The sequence below is a fragment of the Myxine glutinosa genome, chromosome 2, assembly GCF_964187855.1.
Source record: "Myxine glutinosa chromosome 2, kmMyxGlut1.1, whole genome shotgun sequence".
Classification (NCBI taxonomy): domain Eukaryota; kingdom Metazoa; phylum Chordata; class Myxini; order Myxiniformes; family Myxinidae; genus Myxine; species Myxine glutinosa.
The window spans coordinates 81,003,791-81,026,612 of NC_136262.1; the positions used below are offsets into that span (position 1 = coordinate 81,003,791).

General features: G+C 44.2%; 2 protein-coding genes across 7 annotated transcripts in view; one reads left to right on the top strand and one right to left on the bottom strand.

Annotated features, from left to right (window-relative positions):
• LOC137421656 (transmembrane protease serine 6-like) overlaps window positions 1–22,822 on the bottom strand; it is a 112,366-nt gene that overhangs the window by 79,910 nt on the left and 9,634 nt on the right. The window contains exons 1-2 of one of the 5 annotated variants that reach the window (XM_068107916.2): window positions 11,281–12,115; window positions 1,463–1,561 (exon numbers count right to left, since the gene is read on the bottom strand). In XM_068107916.2, coding sequence (XP_067964017.2) covers window positions 1,463–1,561; window positions 11,281–11,380 — 199 coding nt within the window. In that variant the 5' untranslated portion in view covers window positions 11,381–12,115. Of the gene's footprint in view, window positions 1–1,462; window positions 1,562–11,280; window positions 12,116–22,822 lie in introns of those variants that run through there. The other 4 variants (XM_068107915.2, XM_078773444.1, XM_068107918.2 and 1 more) reach the window with 4 other exon arrangements.
• On the top strand, window positions 8,808–10,630 carry LOC137425292 (uncharacterized). Of its 2 annotated transcripts, XM_078772793.1 has the most exons (3): window positions 8,808–9,223; window positions 9,346–9,628; window positions 9,752–10,630. In XM_078772793.1, the coding sequence occupies exons 1-3, from the start codon at window positions 8,955–8,957 to the stop codon at window positions 10,400–10,402; spliced, it is 1,203 nt and encodes a 400-aa protein (XP_078628919.1). In that variant the 5' UTR covers window positions 8,808–8,954; the 3' UTR covers window positions 10,403–10,630. The 2 variants fall into 2 exon arrangements, with proteins under 2 accessions (XP_078628919.1, XP_078628918.1); XM_078772792.1 differs by having other exon boundaries at window positions 9,346–10,630.

The following is a 22,822-nucleotide window of genomic DNA, read 5'->3' on the forward strand; positions in this document are numbered from 1 at the left end:
TTTTGGAATAACATTTTGCATCAATAATTTGAATTGAAAGTACGAGGGGTTGACCTATTTCTTGACATTGACCTAATTTTAAGGTCATGACTTAATTATAGACATTTTTACATTTTCATCATAACTTGACTTGGGTTTGTCTGATAAGAACGAAATTGCCCTCTCGATAGCCAGGAGCAAGGTGCATTTACATTTAATTTACAACATACACACCGAGTTAAAGATCAAGGTCTTACACCCTCAGCGATGATAAAACACCATTTAAGTTTTTCTCCCTTTTTTCTGCCAATGTCCGGGGACTTTAAGAATAAAATTTCGCATCAATAATGCGAATAAAAGTTTGAGGAGTTGACTTGTTTTTTTCACCTTGAAATATTTTTGAAGGTCATGGCCGAATTATAGAAATTCTGACATTTTCAGAAAAATTTGACCAAGGTTTGTCCGATGAGAACGAAATTGCCCTTTCTAGATAACCTAGAGGAAGGCACATTCACACTTTGTTTTCATCACACCCCGCTGGGTTAAAGGTCAAGGCTATAAAATGGCAGTCTGTAAAAATAACGTGTATTTTGTCATATATTCAATTTTTGTCATCATTCATCGTTCAATTTTGTATTTTGTCATCGTTCAATTTTACCAATGTGGAATCTCAAAACCGCTGAACCTTCCACAATGTTCTTGCAGCATAATAATGTACCTGCATTGAAGTTATCCACCTGACATTTGATAAGTGTCCTTGACCTACCTTTTCTGGATTGTGACCTAATTAACAAAAAACACCTTTTTGATCATATCTTAAATAAATTTCTGATGCTTTTCATGGAGTTGAGTTTTGTGGATAGATTGTAGATGGGGACACATTTTCTTAATTAACACTCTATCCAATAAATGTTGAAGGTCAAGGTCATATGTCGATCTGAACAAAATATGCCGTCATTGGATCGTCGGCCAATGGTAAGTCACAGGCGATAGCTAAGGGTAATCCGGGGGAAGGTTACCTTTTGCAATCGGTTTGTGATCGCAGATATCTACCTGCACGTGCACTTATGGAATAATTTATTTCCAATAGATGAGTGAATTCTGAAGCATGGTCTCCTTGGAAAATAAAATGAAAAAGTAAAATATTGCAAATATTTATATTATATAACACGTTATTTTAAATAAATCCTGAGTATGTATTCGTTCATCACGAAGTAGCATTCACTTCCCATTTAAAAAACACGCATGACCACACAAACAACAAGGACGACGAACAACAACCAACAACGATGACGACAACGAATAGCGATGATGCCGAACAATGACAAATAACGACAACAACAACAACAACAACTAGAAAGCATCTCAAAATGCAAAGCCTGTCCACGTCCGCTTTGTACTTCACTTTGCTTTGTACAACTCTGTCCTCAAAACATGTTCCTAAATAAAAGGAAGGGGATACCTTGGGAGTTTGAGAATGTACTATTTGTCGTTGTTTGTTCTGCGAGAGTTGTTGGAGTTGAATGCGTACTTGTGGAAGCATCTATTCCCACTGGATGAGTGGGTTCTGAAGCAGGATCTCCTGGGAAGACAAAATGAAGAAAGTAAAGGAAAGTAAAGTTACACACATTTCATTTGTACATAAAGTTTTATTTTTTAATTCAAAATCCAGGAAACAGGTTCCTCTATTACAAATTAACATTCCAAATCAATCTTTCACAAATTAATTAGCTTTCATCATATTTATGATTGCACAAAAAACATGGCTTTGGCTTAATAAAATGACGCCAATTGCAGTGCAAAGCCGTTCATTTCATAACTGGAAAACCCAAGCAGTATTAATTCACTCAAGTTGTTGTTATTCTATCCTGGCTGCTTCACAGTTAGAACAGAATGCCAGAACCCTGACACAGGGTTGGAGGTTTCTTTGTTAAACCTGATACATGCATTTGAAAGTTAACCTTTGCATGACAAACAAGTTTTGTTCGATTTTTTGTTAGAAAGGGGATCAAATGTGAGTGTGTGCTTTTGACATTATTACCCTCGCTAGAGGAGAGGGTGTTGCATTTGAGTCCGTTTGTTACTTGGGGGAAAAAACATTTTTTTTGACGTTGATCACTCCGTTTTGTGTGTCTGTGTGTGTGTTTGTTTGTCTGTCTGCTCACATATACTTGCCTATAGGTCACAATTTTAAACCGATCTTCTCAAAACTTCACCAAACGGCAGAGTTCGTGGTCCGACAAAAGCCTCTATATTTTTGAGGTCAAATGGTCAACATAGCCCAAAGGTCAACCACTTTTTTTTTTAATTTCTAAAATCCACAATATTCATCCGATTGACTTGAAATTTGAATAGGATTTCCTCATTCACAAACTGAATTTAACCACCAGCTATTTTGGAGATCAACATAGGCCAAAAGGTCAACATAGGCCTAAGGTCAACCACTATTCTCAAATTTCTAAAATCCTCAATTTTCATCTGATTGACTTGAAAACTGAATAGGATTTTCACATCAGCTTACTGAAACCAACCACTGAACTGAACTGTTTTTCAGTTCAACATAGGCCAAAAGGTCAACATAGGCCAAAAGGTCAACATAGGCCAAAAAGTCAACATAGGCCAAATTTCTAAAATTGTCAATTTTCATCCGATTAACTAAAAATTTGAAGACGATTTCTATATCAAGTCATTGAATTCAACCACTAATTATTTTTGGGGTCAAAAGGATGCTCTACTGAGCACCATTCTACTTTGTTCTCTTTTGCCAAGTGTCACTCGATGAGTAATGTTTCTTTGTTTATCTGTCTGTTTGTTTGTCCACACAGAATAAATATGATTTTCTCTGCAACTATTGGTCCGATTGACAGGAAATTTTCACCACAGGTGCACCTCATCCTGTAGAATTTTTAATGATAATTATGACATCATAGGTCATGTGGTACGGGTGCAATCATATGTGCCTCCATTATGACATCATAATTCGAAAAGTACAAAAATTCATCCGATCAAGATGAAATTTCTTAAGCATCATCTAGGGATAAATTGGTGGGGAAAAACAAAATGACGTCATCAGTCATGTGGTTCGGCCGCCATATATGTTTTAACACAAAAGCCTTACAAACCACTGAAAACATGTCCTGGCGTGGGTCTGCAATCTCTGATTGCTCTTTCTAGTTTATCTTTGTAAAGGCATTGATCCTATACATTTATTTAGATATACTGTATATATGTTATGTTTGGAAGTGCGTATGTGTGTATGTGTGTGTGTGTGTGTGTGTGTATGTATGTGTGTGTACGTGCGTGTATGTGTGTGTATGTGTGCGTATGTGTACGTATAATATGTGTGTGATTGGTTGTTATTGCCATAATTTGGGTTTTAGAAGGTGGAACGGAGTCTTCCCAATACTCGAAGTATCCACCCTCTCTAAGTGTGAAGTGTGTGTGTGTGTGTGTGTGTGTGTGTGTGTGTGTGTGTGTGTGTGTGTGTGTTTGCACTGCTGAAACACTGCTGAAATGCACTGCTGAAACGCTGGACGGAATGAGTTGTGAACTGGTGGTTGTACTCGGTGTGTGCTTACGGGAATGTTTTTGGCATTTAAAAAGTATGAAAAGTCTCGGGACTCGGGAGTGAGGGAGACCCCAATTATATTTACTAGTGCTCCGCGCACCTCACCACACATCGTTTCAGAGGGGTAGGCATCTTTGACAATTTTGGTGTCTTTTGGGTCTTCATGGTGTCTTCAGAGGCTTTTGGGTCTTAAGGGTCTTCGGTGTATTTTGGGTCTGTGGGGTCTTCAGGGACTTTTTGGGTCTTTGGGGTCTTTTGGGTATTTGGGGTATTTTTGATATTCGGGGTCTTTTGGGTCTTCAGGGTCTTTTTGGTCTTTGGGGTGTTTTGGGTCTTCGGGGTGTTTTGGGTCATCGGGGTGTTTTGGGTCTTCAGGGTGTTTTGGGTCTTCAGGGTGTTTTGGGTCTTCAGGGTGTTTTGAGTCTTCGGGGTGTTTTGGGTCTTCTGGGTATTTTGGGTCTTCGGGGTGTTTTGGGTCTTCGGGCTGTTTTGGGTCTTCGGGGTGTTTTGAGTCTTTGGGGTGCTTTGGGTCTTCGGGGTGTTTTGGGTCTTCGGGGTGTTTTGGGTCTTCGGGATGTTTTTGGTCTTCAGGGTGTTTTGGGTCTTCGGGGTGTTCTGGGTGTTCGGGGTGTTTTGGGTATTCGGGGTGTTTTGGGTGTTCGAGGTGTTTTGGGTCTTCGGGGGTGTTTTCGGTCTTCGGGGTGTTTTGGGTCTTCGGGGTGTTTTGGGTCTTCGGGGTGTTTTTGGGCTTCGGGGTGTTTTGGGTCTTCGGGGTGTTTTGGGTATTTTGGGTCTTTGGGGTGTTTTGCATCTTTGGGGTGTTTTGGGTCTTCGGGGTGTTTTGGGTCTTTTGGGTCTTTGGGGTCTTTTGGGTCTTTGGGGTGTTTTGGGACTTCGGGGTGTTTTGGGTCTTCGGGGTGTTTTGGGTCTTCGGGGTGTTTTGGGTCTTCGGGGTGTTTTGGGTCTTCGGGGTGTTTTGGGTATTCGGGGTGTTTTGGGTCTTCGGGGTGTTTTGGGTCTTCGTGGTGTTTTGGGTCTTCGGGGGTGTTTTGGGTCTTCGGGGTGTTTTGGGTCTTTGGGGTGTTTTGGGTCTTCGGGGTGTTTTGGGTCTTCGGGGTGTTTTGGGTCTTTGGGGTGTTTTGGGTCTTTGAGGTCTTTTGTGTTTTTGGGTATTCAGGGTCTTTTTGAGCCTCAGGGCCTTGAAGGGTATTTTGGGTCTTTGGGGTGTTTTGGGGCTTTGGGGTCTTTAGGGTATGTTGGGTCTTTGTGGGTCTTCAGGATATTTTGGGTCTTCAGGGATCTTGGTGGTCTGAAGGGTCTTGGGGGAATTAAAGGGTCGTTAAAGGTCTGAGGGGTCTCAGCAGTCTTAACGCAATTAAGAGGGTTAATTAAGAGGGTGGTAAATTTATTTGAAGAAGAAGAAGACGTTTTCGTCACATATAAACGTACATAGCGACCCATATACGTTTGCTCTATTATAATAAGATATGCAAATATGTATGGCATTGTATATATTGTCGACCGAATAATATTATATATGTATATATGTATATCATATTTATATTTTTTGTTTGTTTTTGTAAATATATATTTACGTGTTTGTAAATATTATTATATATTTGTAGATTTTATTAAGTCGTGTTTTCCACATTCTCATAACAAGCCTGATGTTGGCTTAACTGTTGAGATGGCTGTCTGGAGATCTTATGGTCTGGAGTTTGAGCCCCTGCCCTGCCGTTGACATAACACCAGGTGGGTTGACAGCCTGTCATCCATCAGAAGTCAGCAAATGAACACCATCTTATCATACTATAATTCACCAAATGTCCGTCCGCCTGTCTGTCCGTCCGTTCGAAGGCAAGGCAAAAACGGCTGAACCGATCGCAACGATATTTTGGGTGGGCAATCCTGGGACCCCCTGGAGTAAAATAGGCTATATTGTTTTTCCAATTTCAGCTTTGGTCTCCAGCATTTTCAGGTTTGGACTCCCGCATAACGTTATTTTCCCGGGTACCACACAAAAGGCTGCACCGATCGGAACCTGACGAATGAAAACACATGGTTAAAAATAATTACCTCGGACAAAGACCTTTTATAAGGACATGGGTTGAACCCTGCTTGAGAGAATGCCAACCCCCTACCCACCATCACGGTTGTCTCTCCAACTCACAATCCCACGAGATATGCGGAAAGGACAACCAAAACCAATGATCTTCTTTTTGATTCGTATATAAACATCATTAAAAGTAAACAATGACCTCGGCCAAAGTTCAAACGACGTGGGTTTAATCTCCACATGAGAGAATTCCACATAGCTATTTGGGTGGTGTATAAGCAAACAGATCGCTGTCTCCATCGATCTTGCCAATGCCGTAACACCTATCGGCTCAAAATCCTAATAACTGTTGACTTGGTAGTTTTTACAATGAAGGAAACATTAGCAATGTTGTTAAAAGTTTATTTTTTATATTAATGCTATATATTTTGTGATTGGAGTTATTCTGTTTGGAATGAAAAAAGAGATATCGAGTTCAAGTGAATGACGAAATGCCGTGATGGTTTCTACTTTCTAAACGTGGAATTCGCGGATCACCATATGCAGATTCGCCACGGACCCACGATCGATGTTTCTATACATGAACGTACCCGTTTGTTTGCGAACTTACAGTTCTTACAGTTCAGTACTTCGTGTAACCCCCACGAGCATTCAGGAGAGCACGCACACATCGAGACATGCTGTTCACGAGATTTGCCAAGGTTTGGACAGGAATCGCTTGCCTGCAGTGACAATAGTCTGCTGCAATTCACGCACAGAGGTGGGCTGCTGGTCCAAGTTGTCGATTTGACGCGTTAATTCTGCCTACAAGTTCTCTATCGGATTCATATCCGGGGACATGGCAGGCCACTCCATATGCTATACACCACGGTCAGCAAGAAAGTGTTGGATCATGCGAGCACGATGAGGCCGTGCATTGCCATCTTGGAAGACAAAGTTTCCTCGAAAGGCTGCACGAGCAAATGGAAGCAATGTTTCTTCCAGAATGGCCCTGTACTTGAACTGGTTCAGGTTTCCATTCAGAACAACCAGGTCAGTTTTGCCCCCTGCATGAAAAGCAGCTGAAACGGTCACCCCACCACCTCCAGCTTGGACTCTTGGCACTATACAATCTTTGTTGTAGGCTTCATTCACTTGTCTGCACACTCGGACGCGGCCATCTTGACGATAGACCAGAAATCTAGACTCGTCACTGAAGGTCACGTGATTCCAGTGTCCTGACTGCCATTGACGGTGCTCTCTGGCCCACTGCAATCGGCGCTGGCTGTGTTGTCTGGTCAGACGTGGCTTTCTCAGGGGTCGCTTGGTACGATAGCCTGCTTGAACCAGTCGTTGGTTGACTAGCCTTCTGGATACAGGCACATTTGTCAGTTGCTGCCACTCAGCCCTAAGCCGATTAGCTGACTTGGTACAGCCATTGCAGACTAACCGGTGCAGCTGGCGATCATCTCTCCGTGTGGTTCTGCGTGGACGTCCTGGCCTCGGTATTGGAGTAGGGACACCCCTCTGAGCATTTCATATCAGGATCTTTGACACCTGACCTTGAGTGATGCCATACTGCCGAGCAATAGCACGCTGTTTTATGCCAGAATTTCGTAAAGCCACCACTCCATGACAAACAGCATTGTCAAGTTGATGGACCATCTCCAGAGGAAGCGGCAATAACTTTTGTAGACGTGCAGCAGTTGTTTTCCACTAATACAGAACACAACAACCCTTATATACCCGATTGTGAAGCCAATCGTCAAATGTACCTGTCCTTACATTTTGTCACGCCATCTGTGATATAATCCTGTTATTGACTTCTTGCTGCGAAAGACAATCAGTGACATGGTTCTTTCAACAAAGACATCACCGAAGGGTAAAAGAAACTCACCAAATTGATATACTGAGTTCAGAAAGTAAACCCAAGTCAAGAAAAATAAATATTCCATATTAAATGCCAAGTCTGTGTATATATATATATACACACACACACACACACACACACACACACACACACACACACACACACACACACACACACACACACACACACACACACACACACACACACACACACACACACACACACACACACACACACACACACACACACACACACACACACATCTCGTTTTTTCATTTCTGTTCCTCAAAATTCTATCTCTCTCTTTTATTCACAGACACACACACATACACACACACACACACACACACACAAATATAAACACACACACACACACACACAAATAAACACACACACACACACACACACACAAATAAACACACACACATAAACACACACACACACAAACACACACACATAAACACACACACACAAATAAACACACACACACATAAACACACACACAAATAAACACACACACACATAAACACTACACACATATATAAACACACACACACACACACACACACACACACACACACACACACAAATAAACACACACACACATAAACACACACACACACAAATAAACACACACACACACACACACACACACATAAACACTACACACATATATAAACACACACACACACAAATAAACACACACACACATAAACACACACACACACACACACACACAAATAAACACACACACACACAAACTGGAGTGATCAACATACTTGTGAAAAAAATGTTTTTGTCAAGTAACAAACACAAACAGACAGGGGTGAAAACATAACCTCCATCCACCTTCGGTGGCGGAGGTAATAAGCACATGTGACACTAGGCTGAGGCTTCAGACTTTGGCACGCTCACGAGGCCGCACCTCGAATGAACTGTTCTAACCTATACTTGTTGACGGACTTTATACGAGTAATAATATAAAACACAAACATTTGATCGAAATCCTCCATCAATTTAATAACCCCAAATCTTATGAATGATGATGACAAGGGATCAGGCTGCACATCTGCAGGTGTCCACATTGTATGAACCGTTCTCGCTTCACCGTTGAGCATATAGATTACAGTTTTTTCCGATTGCATAAACACTAAAATCAAAAGTATTACACAATTATCAAAACCTTACACTCAAGGAGCAAAACATCGGCCCAGATTTGCACCACTATAAGCACAATGTCAGCCTCACACCTTTTACAAAACAATACACACAGTGATTTGCAAAACACTAAACACACTTGTATACATTAGACACAGAAGTATATCATGATGTCACTTCCTTGCAATTCCAAAGCACGGACTGTCAAATTACCACACCTATGAGCCAATTGGTTAAACACAGCCAGCAGGTGCGCAAACACACGATTGCTTAATTGTAGACACACCAATCAGGTTTAAGCACTATAAAAATGCAGCAGGTGAGTTCACCTGTCTTCAACCAAAATGGAAGGAGTCAGAAGAAGAAGAGTGAGGGTGCCAGGGGGAATCCACGGAGGAGGAGAAGGAGGTAGAGGAAGAGGAAGACCTGAAGCAGGAGGAGAACGTGCTCAAAGAAGAAGAGGACCAAATTTATCAAATGAAATTCGCGCAACACTAGTTGACCATGTCGTGAACCACGGATTGGCGCTGAGGGAGGCTGGACTAAGAGTTCAGCCAAATCTTAGCAGATATACAGTGGCATCTGTCATTAGGACATTTCGACAAGAAAACAGGTAAAATAAAATCTGTCGACAGTTTACAGTAATCAGCTGCTTATTGCATGCACCATATCAGCACTTTTGATACCCCTTCCTGTGACATTTACAGTAGGTTACATGTATTTTTTTCTACATAGGATTGAGGGTCGAGAACGACAAGGAGGAAGGGGGCCCATGTTCACGCAAGAACAAGAGAGAGAGATCATAAACATGGTTTTGGCCAATAATGCTATCAGGCTCAGAGACATTCAAGCCAACGTTATCGGTGACCATGCCATTTTCAATAATGTCCATCAGGTCTCTCGGTCAACACTGGCACGCATCCTGAAAGGACATCAGGTTCAAATGAAACAAGTTTATCGAGTGCCTTTTGAGCGGAATTCAGAGAGGGTCAAACAGCTGCGGCATGAGTACGTGGAGGTATGTATTGTTCACTTTAGCACTGTGATGTTGCATACTGCACACGTAACCTTTTTACATGTAAATTTACTGTATACTAGATCTATGCTGAACTACACAATCTTGTCTTTCACTGTATTTCAGAGAGTTTTACAGATGGATGCTGAGGAAATCCCGCATGACTCCATATACATAGATGAGGCAGGGTTCAACCTCACAAAAGCAAGAAGGAGAGGCAGAAATATCATTGGCCACAGGGCTATAATCAATGTCCCAGGGCAACGTGGGGGTAACATCACCCTTTGCGCTGCCATTACACAGACTGGGGTCCTCCTCCGTCATGCCAATATGGGCCCTTACAACACACCTCACATTCTCACATTTTTGGACCGATTGCACAACATCGTCACAGCAGTAAACCAAGTGCACCAGATGCAATACATTGTCGTCTGGGACAATGTGTCGTTCCACCGCTCTGCTCTGGTCCAGAACTGGTTTCAACACCATCCACAGTTTACAGTACGATACCTTCCACCATACTCTCCGTTTCTAAACCCAATCGAAGAGTTTTTCTCGACATGGCGGTGGAGGGTTTACGATCTCCGGCCCCAAGCTCAGGTACCCCTCATTCAGGCCATGGAGGAGGCCTGTGACCAAATCGACGCCGCAGCTGTGCAAGGATGGATTCGACATTCAAGACGGTTCTTCCCACGTTGTCTTGCCAATGAGGATGTCGCCTGTGATGTTGATGAAATTCTCTGGCCAGATCCAGCTAGGCGAAGAGATAATGTCTAGTATTTTCTGTACTGTATTTTCAGTTTTTTTCAGATTTTTTTTCTTTTTGCTGTAATTGTAACCTGTACTGGATACAGTATTTTATGTTTGTCTGATATTTGTTGAGCTTACAGTGTTATGCACACTACTGTAGTAGCATGAAAACTGGGACATGTTTTGTTGTGATTCTCCATGTTGACATGTTGACTGATTTGGGTATATGGAGAGAAATAAATTATATTTTCATCAGTCCGCAGCATTGGTCTTGTGTAGTGTTTGGTGAATTTATTGTATATTTGCACTTTCTCTGTGTGCTTCCCTTGCAGTACTCTAATCACTGAGAAGTAGGATTGCTAAAAGTGTTTTAGGTTCGCAACAGCAGTGTGTAACTGGTTCAAACAGAATTAAGTCATATGAAACGTGTGTGTTTCATATGGTAACAGAATATGGTTTTTAGAAATTAGTGTATAGTTTTTACAAGAGTGTTTCATTTTGCAAAGGATCTGAGGTGTTCTGCTACTTGTGTGTGTGGTTGTGTGAATTGTGTGTAGTGTTTTGACAAAATGGGCCCTGTTTTCAAAATCGTGTTTAAGCAATCGAAAAAAACGTAACAAAGACAGAATTGGGGAGCCCCCCCCCCATGCACCCCCCTCCGCCGCCCCCCACGCCACGACCCCGAACTTCCAGGACTATAAAACATTATTTGATACCTACAACCTACCTGTGCACACCCCGAGTAAACTTCCATTTTTTAACTAATTTCGTCCAGCACTTCAGGAGTGTAAATAGATGTAAAACAAATAAATAAAGAAGGACTTCTCAAATGATAGAATGATATTGATAAAGCAAGTGTAGGCCTCAAGCGTTGTTCCCATTGCCTTTTTATACCCCACACTCACCCGAGACGTTCAACAGAAATACAACAGTAGTCGCAAGGACGGCGACGATAATGATCAATCCGACCAGCAGAGCCAAAAGTAATTTCAATAAAATCTTCATCTTCCAGATGTCGTTTCCTGAGGTGAGTGAGCAGCAATGGTCGTTCCCTGAGGTTAGTGAGCAGCAATGGTCGTTCCCTGAGGTGAGTGAGCAGCAATGGTCGTTCCCTGAGGTGAGTGAGCAGCAATGGTCGTTCCCTGAGGTGAGTGAGCAGCAATGGTCGTTCCCTGAGGTGAGTGAGCAGCAATGCTCGTTCCCTGAGGTGAGTGAGCAGCAATGGTCGTTCCCTGAGGTGAGTGACCAGCAATGGTCGTTCCCTGAGGTGAGTGAGCAGCAATGCTCGTTCCCTGAGGTGAGTGAGCAGCAATGGTCGTTCCCTGAGGTGAGTGAGCAGCAATGGTCGTTCCCTGAGGTGAGTGAGCAGCAATGGTCGTTCCCTGAGGTGAGTGAGCAGCAATGCTCGTTCCCTGAGGTGAGTGAGCAGCAATGGTCGTTCCCTGAGGTGAGTGAGCAGCAATGGTTGTTCCCTGAGGTGAGTGAGCAGCAAGGGTCGTTCCCTGAGGTGAGTGACCAGCAATGCTCGTTCCCTGAGGTGAGCAGCAATGCTCGTTCCCTGAGGTGAGTGAGCACCAATGCTCGTTCCCTGAGGTGAGTGAGCAGCAATGCTCGTTCCCTGAGGTGAGTGAGCAGCAATGGTCGTTCACTTCATGTCGATCGTCACAATTTAAAATGCCTCTCACTAGTCACAGCCTTTTATTCCGCTCATGTTCAGTGGAATCGTCAGGGGCATTTGACAATCAATGAAGTACATTCCTCTGAGTAATGGTAATAAAACCAGTTTTCTTTAGAATATGCAAAATCAGCAAACCGGTTCCGTCATCATGAACACAGCACTCACTTCATCTTCATCTTCATCCTCGTTCGGTCACACAGCTCAAACGTCTAACGATCGTCGCCATGCGAGCGAAGCGAACTGGAACTGTACAACGACACAAATATCACCTGGATAATTGCTGTGTCGTCATACAGGGAATCTACCTGGCAAAGGTAAAAGGTAAATCCTCGCATTCAACTGGTTTATCGGCTTAACGGAGCAACATCAGATACGATCAACATCGGGACGTAGGATCGTCATCAAAAGTGGGATGGGGCTGACCTGCTGGGGGGGGGGAGGGGCTTTGGAGCATGCCCCCACCTAGGAAATTTTGGAATTCTAGGCTTCATTTTACCTGTAAAAATACATGTACCCAATTTTTTTTTACCTGTAAATATTTTTGGAATTCCTGGCAAAAGTTTCCCATGACTACCCAGCCAGCATGTTCAGCTGGGGCCCATATGAATCCTATTTGGGCTATCTTGTGGGTCCCAAGTGTGTTCCCCCACGTTGGCCCCAGCTGGATTTGTCCATAGGCTCCACCCGGGGGAAAACTGGGATGCCCACGTTGACAGTGCATGGGCTTTTTTTTGCCTAGCCCACATAGGCTGGACATGTGATTTGCATGGGTTATACATGGGTTTTTCCTGGACCTCATGTGAATATAAATTGGGTGTAAATCAATACCGTACTGCATCAGCTACAACATCACATCTGCTTTACTGTCAGTAGAAATATCGAATGGAGTGTACTTTTAGAGAGGCTGTTGCTTGAAGTTATCTTAAACAACATCCTAACTTGGATCTGTCAAAACAAGCTAGTAATGGTGTTACGTGGTCCCCTCGGTGAATACCTGGTCTCGGTGACCCCCGGACCGTGAGAGGAACTTCGCCAGAAAGTTAGATTATATATGCGCTTTCGCCACGCAATCCATATGAATTCCACCCAAGAGACAACTGAAGTTCAAGGATATATTTCCATGGTAATGATACCATACAATTTCAATGATACAACCACGGAGATTTTCCCCGAGCAATCAACAATAAACAACCATCAACAATTCCCCATCCACAATCAATTCCCTATGATTAAGATGGCCATCTTATATGTGTGTGTCCCCGTGAGTACTCACGACCCCCTTTTGGTCTCGGTCCCGCACAATGTCTCTGGGCCCCTCCTGACCAAGATGATGGTCGGCGTCGCCGCACTCGGGCGGTTGAACGAACCCCGGGTGGACGTGTTTCCACCGGGCAGGTATCGTACCCGACACCCCGGCTGCAGCCCCTCGTGGCCACGCGAAGCGGGTACGGGAAAGCCAGCCAAAAGCCCCACGCCGCTTGCAAGGCGTGTTAGGCCCCAACGGGCGACCCGTACGCGTCTTTTTAGACGGTGTCGCGAACGGTGCCAAACGCTGGGTCGGTGCACGGCCACACGACAGTTTGACGTCCACCGGGCAGGTATCCGTCCCGGTAACTCCTCTCGCCAGACGGGCTCGGGAACGCCGCTTTTCCACACGGCTCAATCAATCCCACCTTTCGTCGGAGCGGGGCGAGGAAAGAGAAGAATACTCGTCCCTTTTCTTCCTCGTGTCCCTTCCTCTTCCGTTTCCGGTCACTTCCGTTTCCGGCCACTTTTCAGAAGGGCTCCTGACCCTCCAACCACAACAACCCTTAATAGACTACACACGGATAAGCCAAAGACCTGAATGGTAATTCACATACATTCACATAAATATGTAACACTCCCCCCCTTCAAGAAAGAAAGTTTGAACCCAGCGAAAACTTTCTTTGCCGGCCAATTTGGAGAAACAAACCAGATAACTCAACCCCCCCACATTATCAGTTCCCCCCGGGCACAGTTATCACTTAAAAATAAAGCAACCAAAATTTCACCACAACCCCTCCAGATTACTCACTCTGGACTAAGCACCAGCAACGACCTTGTCCCTGCCAAATCAAACTCCATCTCATGACCCTCTGACTTTGACCGTCAGTTTCTTGTGAATGAAGGTTAAGGGGTTGATCAAAGATCCAAAGTTAAGCCACTCGATAGCACTTTATCCGGGAGGCCAAGCCGAGTATTCACTACATGGATGCCTTTAGGAACGTGGAGTTCACGGGTAGTCCGTGCAGGAAAGTTCACTACATGGACGCCTTTAGGAACGGCGTTCACGGTTAATCCGTGTAGGAATCTTGGCTCGGCGGCTCCGCCGCATTCAGTGCTTCAACTTCTCAGAACTTCCCTAATAATTAGGGTGGGACCACTTGTCCCTGTAGTCCCATGAATAGCGGTCTCCTTCTCGGCCACTACTTTGCCAATCCTTCCTTCGGGAGCGGCCGTAACTCAGGGAGCCTCCATAATAATATTGGTTGCGGCCACCACCAAAACTACCGCCCAGTTGTCCTCTCCTGTAGACCTCTCGACGCCTACGAAATGCCTTCCCTACTGTTATGGTCCGACCCTCCAAAACCTTGCCATTCCAATTCTTCTCTGCCTCTCTGGCGTCTTTTGTGCTGGCAAACGTGACAAAGCCGAACCCTCTTGACTGTTGCGTTTCCCAGTCTCTTACCAACCGCACTTCCACCAGCGGCCCATATCTGTTGAAGACAGAGGTCAGAACTTCTTCCTCTGTTTTGAAGTTCAGTCCCCCTACAAATAACTTGGCACTTTTGTCGCCATCCCGAGCTGGTGTGGTGTTATTTTCCCTGCTGGGCTCTTTACCAACCCTCAGGTTACCATAAACTTGACCCCCGGCCAAATCATTCCCGATAACTACAGATACACCCTCTACAGGAAGCGTGGCTTGTAAACCGACGGTGACCGGTGCTGACACCAAACCGGACTCCAAATGGATGACATGAAGGGGAGCACTAACCCCGCCCCCGATCCCCTGTAAACGAACACTATCCCCCGTTGCCGTCTCCTCGGACCATGGCAAAATGCCTTCAAGCATTAAAGATTGATGTGCCCCTGTGTCTCTCAATATCCTAACCGGTCTCCGGTTAGTCGAGGCTCCATCCAGTGACACAAACCCCTCTGAAATAAATGGCTGGTAACCCTTTTGATGGCGATTTCTCACAATGGCCATTGCATTTGGAGTCGTAATAGTCGGACTCCGCTCTGGGTCTTCCCTTTTCATGCGGTAACAACTGGACATCAAGTGTCCAGGTTTCTTGCAAAAAGCGCAAGTAGGCCCGGAGGAAAAACTCGTGGTCTGCCTTGGGTCCCCCGAAATGTAAGTTTGTCTTGGGCCCGCATCCCTCTGATTTCGACCAGGTGGGGTATCCGCGTTGTCCCCATAATCCTCTCGAGGTCGCCGCCATGTATTGTCGCTCTCCGCACCTGCTGTTCCCCACCTCCCCTGCGGAGATCTAGGCGAGGAGTTAGGTTCGTGGACCCCTATTCGGTGGGTTAAAGCATAATCATCTGCCATGGTGGCTGCGTCCCACAACTTTGGTACTTTCTTTTCCTGCAGGTACACTTTGATGTCCTCGTGGACACACTGCTGGAATTCCTCCACCAGGATCAAGTCCCGCAATGTTTCGAAGTCTTTCCCGACTCCTTTTGACTCACACCACCGATCAAACATGTTTTCTTTCACTCTGGCAAACTCCACATGGGTCTCACTCTCCCTCTTCCTGGCATTCCTGAATTTTTGCCTGTAGGCTTCCGGAACCAACTCATAGGCTTTGAGGATGTGCTTCTTCAGTACCTCATAATCTGCACATTGGTCCATTGGTAGCGCCGAATAAATTTCCTGAGCTTTCCCCACCAGCACACTTTGCACGAGTATGGTCCAGGCCTCCTCCGGCCAGTTTAATTGTCGAGCCACTTTCTCAAAGTGTGGAAAAAATTTCGCGACTTCCTTTTCACTGAACGGTGGAACCAGCCTCACATGTCTGCCCACATCCCAGGTTCTCTGGTTAGGTGTCGACCCCGTCAGCAAGGGTGGTGCCTCTCCCCGTTCTCTCATTAACTCCAGCTCCTTGAATTTGATTTCTTGCTGAAGCTCCATGTCACGTTCCTTTAATTCCCTTTCCGCTTTTCTCTCCTCTGCTTCGAGGTCCCTTGCAGCTCTCCTCTCCTCTGCTTTTCTCCCTTCTAACCTTTCCTGGAGTTCTCGTTCCACTCTCCTTTCCTCTGCTTGTTTCTCTTCTCTCCTCGCTTCTGCTTTCCTTTCTTCTTCTTTTAACCTTTCCTGGAGTTCTCGTTCCACTCTCCTTTCCTCTGCTTGTTTCTCTTCTCTCCTCGCTTCTGCTTTCCTTTCTTCTTCTTTTAACCTTTCCTGGAGTTCTCGTTCCACTCTCCTTTCCTCTGCTTGCTTCTCTTCTCTCCTCTCTTCTGCTTTCCTTTCCTCTTCTGATCTTTCCTTTTCTGCTTTCCTTTCTTCTTCTGCTCTTTCCTTTTCTGCTTTCCTTTCTTCTTCTTTAATCCGTTCCTGGCTCCGTAATTGCAACTCCAGTTTCCGGAGCTCAACATCTTCTGGTTCTTCGGGTAGCCACTCCCAGGCTAACTCGTCCCATGTTCCTAATCCCACCATAGATTGTATCACCGTGGCCTGCAACTCTGCCTTCCTCAAATTAGTTCGGACCTCCAAGTTAAAATGTTTGGCCAATTTCAAGAGGTCCGACTTTAGCAACGCTCGGAACTGTGCCTCACTCGGGGTTACCACAAAGTTCTGTGCCACAAACGCCATGGTGCCTATCGTTAACACCTGTTAACCTTCACCCAAGACTTTACCCCAATTTCTCAAAAAAATTTACCAATTAATAATTAATTAATAAATTTTAATTAATAAAAAATTATTATTTTATTATGTTATACAATTTTAAATCCCGGACGTAGACCCAATTGCGGACGAGCAAAATCCCGGACGAGCCCCCAATTCTGTTACGTGGTCCCCTCGGTGAATACCTGGTCTCGGTGACCCCCGGACCGTGAGAGGAACTTCGCCAGAAAGTTAGATTATATATGCGCTTTCGCCACGCAATCCATATGAATTCCACCCAAGAGACAACTGAAGTTCAAGGATATATTTCCATGGTAATGATACCATACAATTTCAATGATACAACCACGGAGATTTTCCCCGAGCAATCAACAATAAACAACCATCAACAATTCCCCATCCACAATCAATTCCCTATGATTAAGATGGCCATCTTATATGTGTGTGTCCCCGTGAGTACTCACGACCCCCTTTTGGTCTCGGTCCCGCACAATGTCTCTGGGCCCCTCCTGACCAAGATGATGGTCGGCGTCGCCGCACTCGGGCGGTTGAACGAACCCCGGGTGGACGTGTTTCCACCGGGCAGGTATCGTACCCGACACCCCGGCTGCAGCCCCTCGTGGCCACGCGAAGCGGGTACGGGAAAGCCAGCCAAAAGCCCCACGCCGCTTGCAAGGCGTGTTAGGCCCCAACGGGCGACCCGTACGCGTCTTTTTAGACGGTGTCGCGAACGGTGCCAAACGCTGGGTCGGTGCACGGCCACACGACAGTTTGACGTCCACCGGGCAGGTATCCGTCCCGGTAACTCCTCTCGCCAGACAGGCTCGGGAACGCCGCTTTTCCACACGGCTCAATCAATCCCACCTTTCGTCGGAGCGGGGCGAGGAAAGAGAAGAATACTCGTCCCTTTTCTTCCTCGTGTCCCTTCCTCTTCCGTTTCCGGTCACTTCCGTTTCCGGCCACTTTTCAGAAGGGCTCCTGACCCTCCAACCACAACAACCCTTAATAGACTACACACGGATAAGCAAAGACCTGAATGGTAATTCACATACATTCACATAAATATGTAACAATGGTAAATACTTTAATAATTTAATGGTGTTGCAATGGAAAATTATCGGATTACCATCTTCTTACTATAATTCACCAAATGTCCGTCTGTCCGTTCGAATGTACCGCAAAAACGGCTCAACCGATCGCAAAGATATTTTGGGTGGGTATTCCTGGGACCCCTGGGAGTAAAATAGGCTATATTGTTTTTCCAAGTTTTCCAATTTTCCAATTTTCCAGTTTTTCCAAACACGATGGAATAATATTTACCGATATGAACAGTGATGTGGCTTTTGTTGAAATTCTACAAATACTGTTTATTCTACGTACCAGGAGAGAGTAGATCGACTCCTGACGAACTCTTCCTATATAAACGTGCGGCTCCGAAGTAACACGGCAGCGTGTGCAAAGCGACTGAGAAACAGGTGTAGCGGCCACTTCCGTGTTACAGATTCGGCGCGCACTCTTCACACATAAACGTGCGACTGAGAAAGACGTGCAGCGGCCGCTTCCGTTTTGCAGAATTCAATCTTTTTTCAAAATGGGCGCCATGTACTGTTTAGATTTTGATGATTTGCATGTGATATGATTCAACGGATGTTTATATGAATCGTTTAAAATAAAAAAGCCTTCAATTTCTGATATTTTGCCTTTTCATTTGGGCTTCCCAATTGAAGCCCCGCCCATAGGGCGGGTACCGTTCACTGATCTCTATACTAAATGGATTGGAGGCTCGACGCCAAATCAACGCTAATCGGTCCATTCGCTGTGAAGTCACCGGAAGTAGATTCGTCGCCATATTGGTTCCCCCAGAAAATCTGCGTCCGTTCATTGTCTTTATCAAAAGACAATGCCTGCTATATTTTATAAAATAATTTAATCGAAATTTCAACAAAACATTCGATTCAAGTTGACTTCAGACAGCAAGTTGCTGTGAGGAAAGATGCCGTCCTGTACACATGTTGCTATTTTATATTCTGTAATTTTAATTTATCATAATTTGGCAATATCCTGACATGTCTTGGAGGAGAATAACAAAAATATTTACTCTGACCATCATGTTTCTCTGCCCAGAAGTACAACTCAGAAGTTTGTTTTCACTATACTCTTCTGATTCTGATTCTTTGATAAATGGATGCAATTTATTTTCAATGGTACTCACTTCAGTAAGAATATTGTGCCATGTGGAATGAAAAAAACAAAACAAAACCAACACTTGACCACAAATATGGTATGCCAGTATTCACATACCAATTTATTTTGCAGATCCATGTTATATTATCAGCCATGAAAAAGTAAACGCAGTCCTATTTTCCTATTCTTTAAATTTTTAAATAATATTTAATTACTATTAATATTTAATATTAATATTAATATTATTTAATAGTTAATTTAATTTATTTAATTATATTTAATTAATTAATTATTTAATATTTAATATTATTATTTATTATTAGAATATTTAATTTATTTAATATTTAATTAGAGGGAATTAAAAAAATTTAATATTTAATTATCAGCATATTTCCTACGAAAATTCCACCTTCCCACTTTATTTTATTCCATTCCGAATTGATTTTAATCCGTTCCAGGGTTGAAAAAGCATTATTACAGGATTGATGAAATGCCATCGTACGCTGCTTACGGTTATAAAAACCGCAGCAGTCGATTTTAATGAAGAAGAGGAATCACATTACATCGGTAAATGACATTCGTTTTGGGGAATCGTGGGGGAGCAAAGATGGCGGACAAATGGCTTCAAAAATGGCCGGCGTCTGAGATCCGCAACAATATATTTAGAACCACAAATGATACAACAATACCCTTTGTTTTATATGACATATAAACAAAGCTTTCTTTATTTTCAGGTCTCGTGGTTGAATGTAAAAGACTAGAAGGGCACTCGGTAGAGCACATACCTCCGCCAGGCTTAACAGTTTACATTTTGTCACTGATAGGCCGGATCTGGATTCGGACCTGAACCAAAATCAAATCGTCTTGTTCTTGTCACCTAACCAACTCATCCACCAAGTTTATTCGTAACTCCTCCGTAACCTTTTAAAATATCATGTTATATACATATCATTTTTCACCCGATCTCTCAATGGTGAAGAATCACTTAAAATTAAATAATTCTCATATCCGAATCCATATTCAGAGCTTCACCAAAATCAAATCGATTCGTCCTTGTCACAGTCACACACACACAACTGGTCCACCAAGTCTCGTCGAAATCTGTCCATAATCTTTTGAGATATCCTGCCATATGTCGGTTTTAACCCTATCACGCAATGGTGAAGAATCACTTTTAAAATTGCACTAGCCAGATCTGGATCTTTGCCAAAATTGAACCAATTCTTCCTTGTCACACATCCAACCGGTCCACCAAGTTTCGTCCAAACCCATCCATAACTTTGGGAGATATCCTACTACAGTCGTGGCCAAAGATATTGGTACCCTTGCACTTTTTTCAAATAATGCACCATTTCTTCCAGAAAATTGTTGAAATTAAAAAATATTTAGGTATCCACATATGTATTTCTTTGGTTTGCAGTGGAACAAAACAAAAAGCTGAAAAAATTACGAAATCTTAGCTTATTCCACACAGAAATCCGAAAATGGCACCTTTTAGAGTTTGTTAGAAATAATTAGATTTCAAGCAGCTTATTCTCCTTTACTTTGGAATTGAACTCCCCAATGGTGAGTTGCAGGTGTCTGCAATATAAAAATCACTTATTCAACCAGTTTGAAGGGAGAAAACGAGTCATTCTGCTGTTTTGTATCACTGTGTGTACCGCAATGAGCATGGAGAAAAGAAAGAAAACCAGAGAATTGTCTGAGGAGGTCAGACACAAGATTGTAGCCAAGCATGGACAATCACAAGGCTACAAGTCCATCTCCTGAGACCTTGATGTTCCTGTGTCCACCGTACGCAATGTTATCAGGAAGTTTAAGTCCCATGGAACTGTAGCCGACCTCCCTGGACGTGGCCGCAAGGGAAAACCTGATCGAAGATTGCAGTGAAGGATTGTTTGAATCGTGGAGAAAGCACCTCGATCAACTGCCAAACAGATTCAAGCTGACCTGCAGACACAAGGTATGACAGTTTCAACTCGCACCATCTGTCACCATCTCCATGAAAGGGGGTTCTATGGTAGGAGATCCAGGAGGTCCCCACTGCTGAGAAAGCCCGACTGCCGTTTTCCAAAACACACCTGAACAAGACAAAATCCTTCTGGGAGAATGTCCTGTGGACAGATGAGAACAAATTATAGCTTTCTGTAAAGCACATCATCTCTATGTTTACAGAAAACAAAATGAAGATTTCAAAGAAAAGTATACCTTCCCTACAGTCAAACATGGAGGAGGTTCAGTGATGTTTTGGTGTTGCTGTACTGCCTCTGGCACTGGGTGCCTTGAATGTGTGTATGGCATGATGAAATCAGGAGATTACCAAGGCATTTTGGAGCGCAATGTTCAACCCAGTGTCAGAAAGGTGGGTCTCCGTCGAAGGTCATGGGTCTTGCAGCAGGACAATGACCCCAAAGACACTTCAAAAAGCACCCAGGAATGTTTCAAGAGAAAACGCTGGACTGTTCTAAAGTGGCCAGCAATGAGTCCAGATCTAAATCCCATTGAACACCTGTGGGGAGATCTGAAAACAGCAGTTGGGAGAAGGCACCCTTCAAATCTGGGAGAACTGGAGCAATTTGCACAAGAAGAGTGGGCTAAACTGCCAGTAGAGAGGTGTAGGAAGCTCAATCATGGCTATAGGAAGCGCTTGACTGCAGTTATTTTGTCCAAAGTCTGTGCTACCAAATATTAAATCTTGGGTGTCAATAATTTTGTCAATGCCATTTCTTTTTATTTTCTGATTTAAAAGGATATTGTTGCGGTTTTTAGAACCTTCACTTTGTAAAATAATAAGCCTTGTAAATAATTCCCTGTAAATATCCCCATCTTCTAAAGGTCAAAGGTCGCACCCTAGTTCGTCCATATTGCAACACGTAGGACACCATAGGAACCTTTCAGTTATTTCATTAGTATGTGTTTCAGGTAAGGCTCTGTTTCCAATAGTTTGACTCTGCGTTGCATTAATCAAAAAACCTAGGGCCCTTGTTCAATCCTGTTCATTTTGCGGCTTGCCTCCCTCCAAATTGTGTTCCTTTGCTTGCCAGTAGCGTTCACTGCCTGGCTCAAGACGCCATTAACCATGCGGTCAGAGCGGAGAAAAAGGGGGAGGAGTTGTCGGAGCGAGGCATAGCCCTGTTAAGGGCGGAGTCGGTGAGCCCTCGCGACCAACCAGGGCCGAGGCGAGCTTACCGGTGGGTGTGTCCTAAAAGCACGCGGCTTGATACGCAAGCGCGTGATATAAGCGCTCGCGTGGGACTACTTACAGAGACGGGAAGACGGGAGCGAGAGAGAGAGCTGGCATGGGAGCTGAGTGCACGAACGACTTCTAGCTGGGACTTTTGCCGAACATCAGCGCGTCAGGAATGTTCAAAGCCTCCCTCCCCGATTTATGAACCCCAATAACTAAGGTCCGCTCACATTCAACAATCAATGAACAGCGCTGCCTGCCGGGTTTCGCCGCGGAACCGGAGCGTGGACCGGAGTGGAGCGTGGACCGGAGTGGAGCATGAACCGGGGCCGGAGCCAACGCTGGCCCATCTGCTTGGGCCTTCCTGCCTGCTATTCTGCTTTCGTGTAAGTCCGTTTGTGTTGTCCTGGACGTGATATTTAAGACTGTGTAAGCTTGCCCTGTGTCCTTTTGCTCTTCTTCTTGTATATGCCCTTCTTTCATTTCCTCTTTTATTGGTGTAGTAATAAACCATATTTGTTCTTCCTT

Excerpts from the sequence above, each read along its gene's own strand:
- LOC137425292 (XM_078772792.1), top strand. The coding sequence starts at position 8,955 with ATGGAAGGAGTCAGAAGAAGAAGAGTGAGGGTGCCAGGGGGAATCCAC. Across the intron at positions 9,224-9,345 it reads ACATTTCGACAAGAAAACAG|GATTGAGGGTCGAGAACGAC; the intron begins GTAAAATAAAAT and ends TTTTCTACATAG.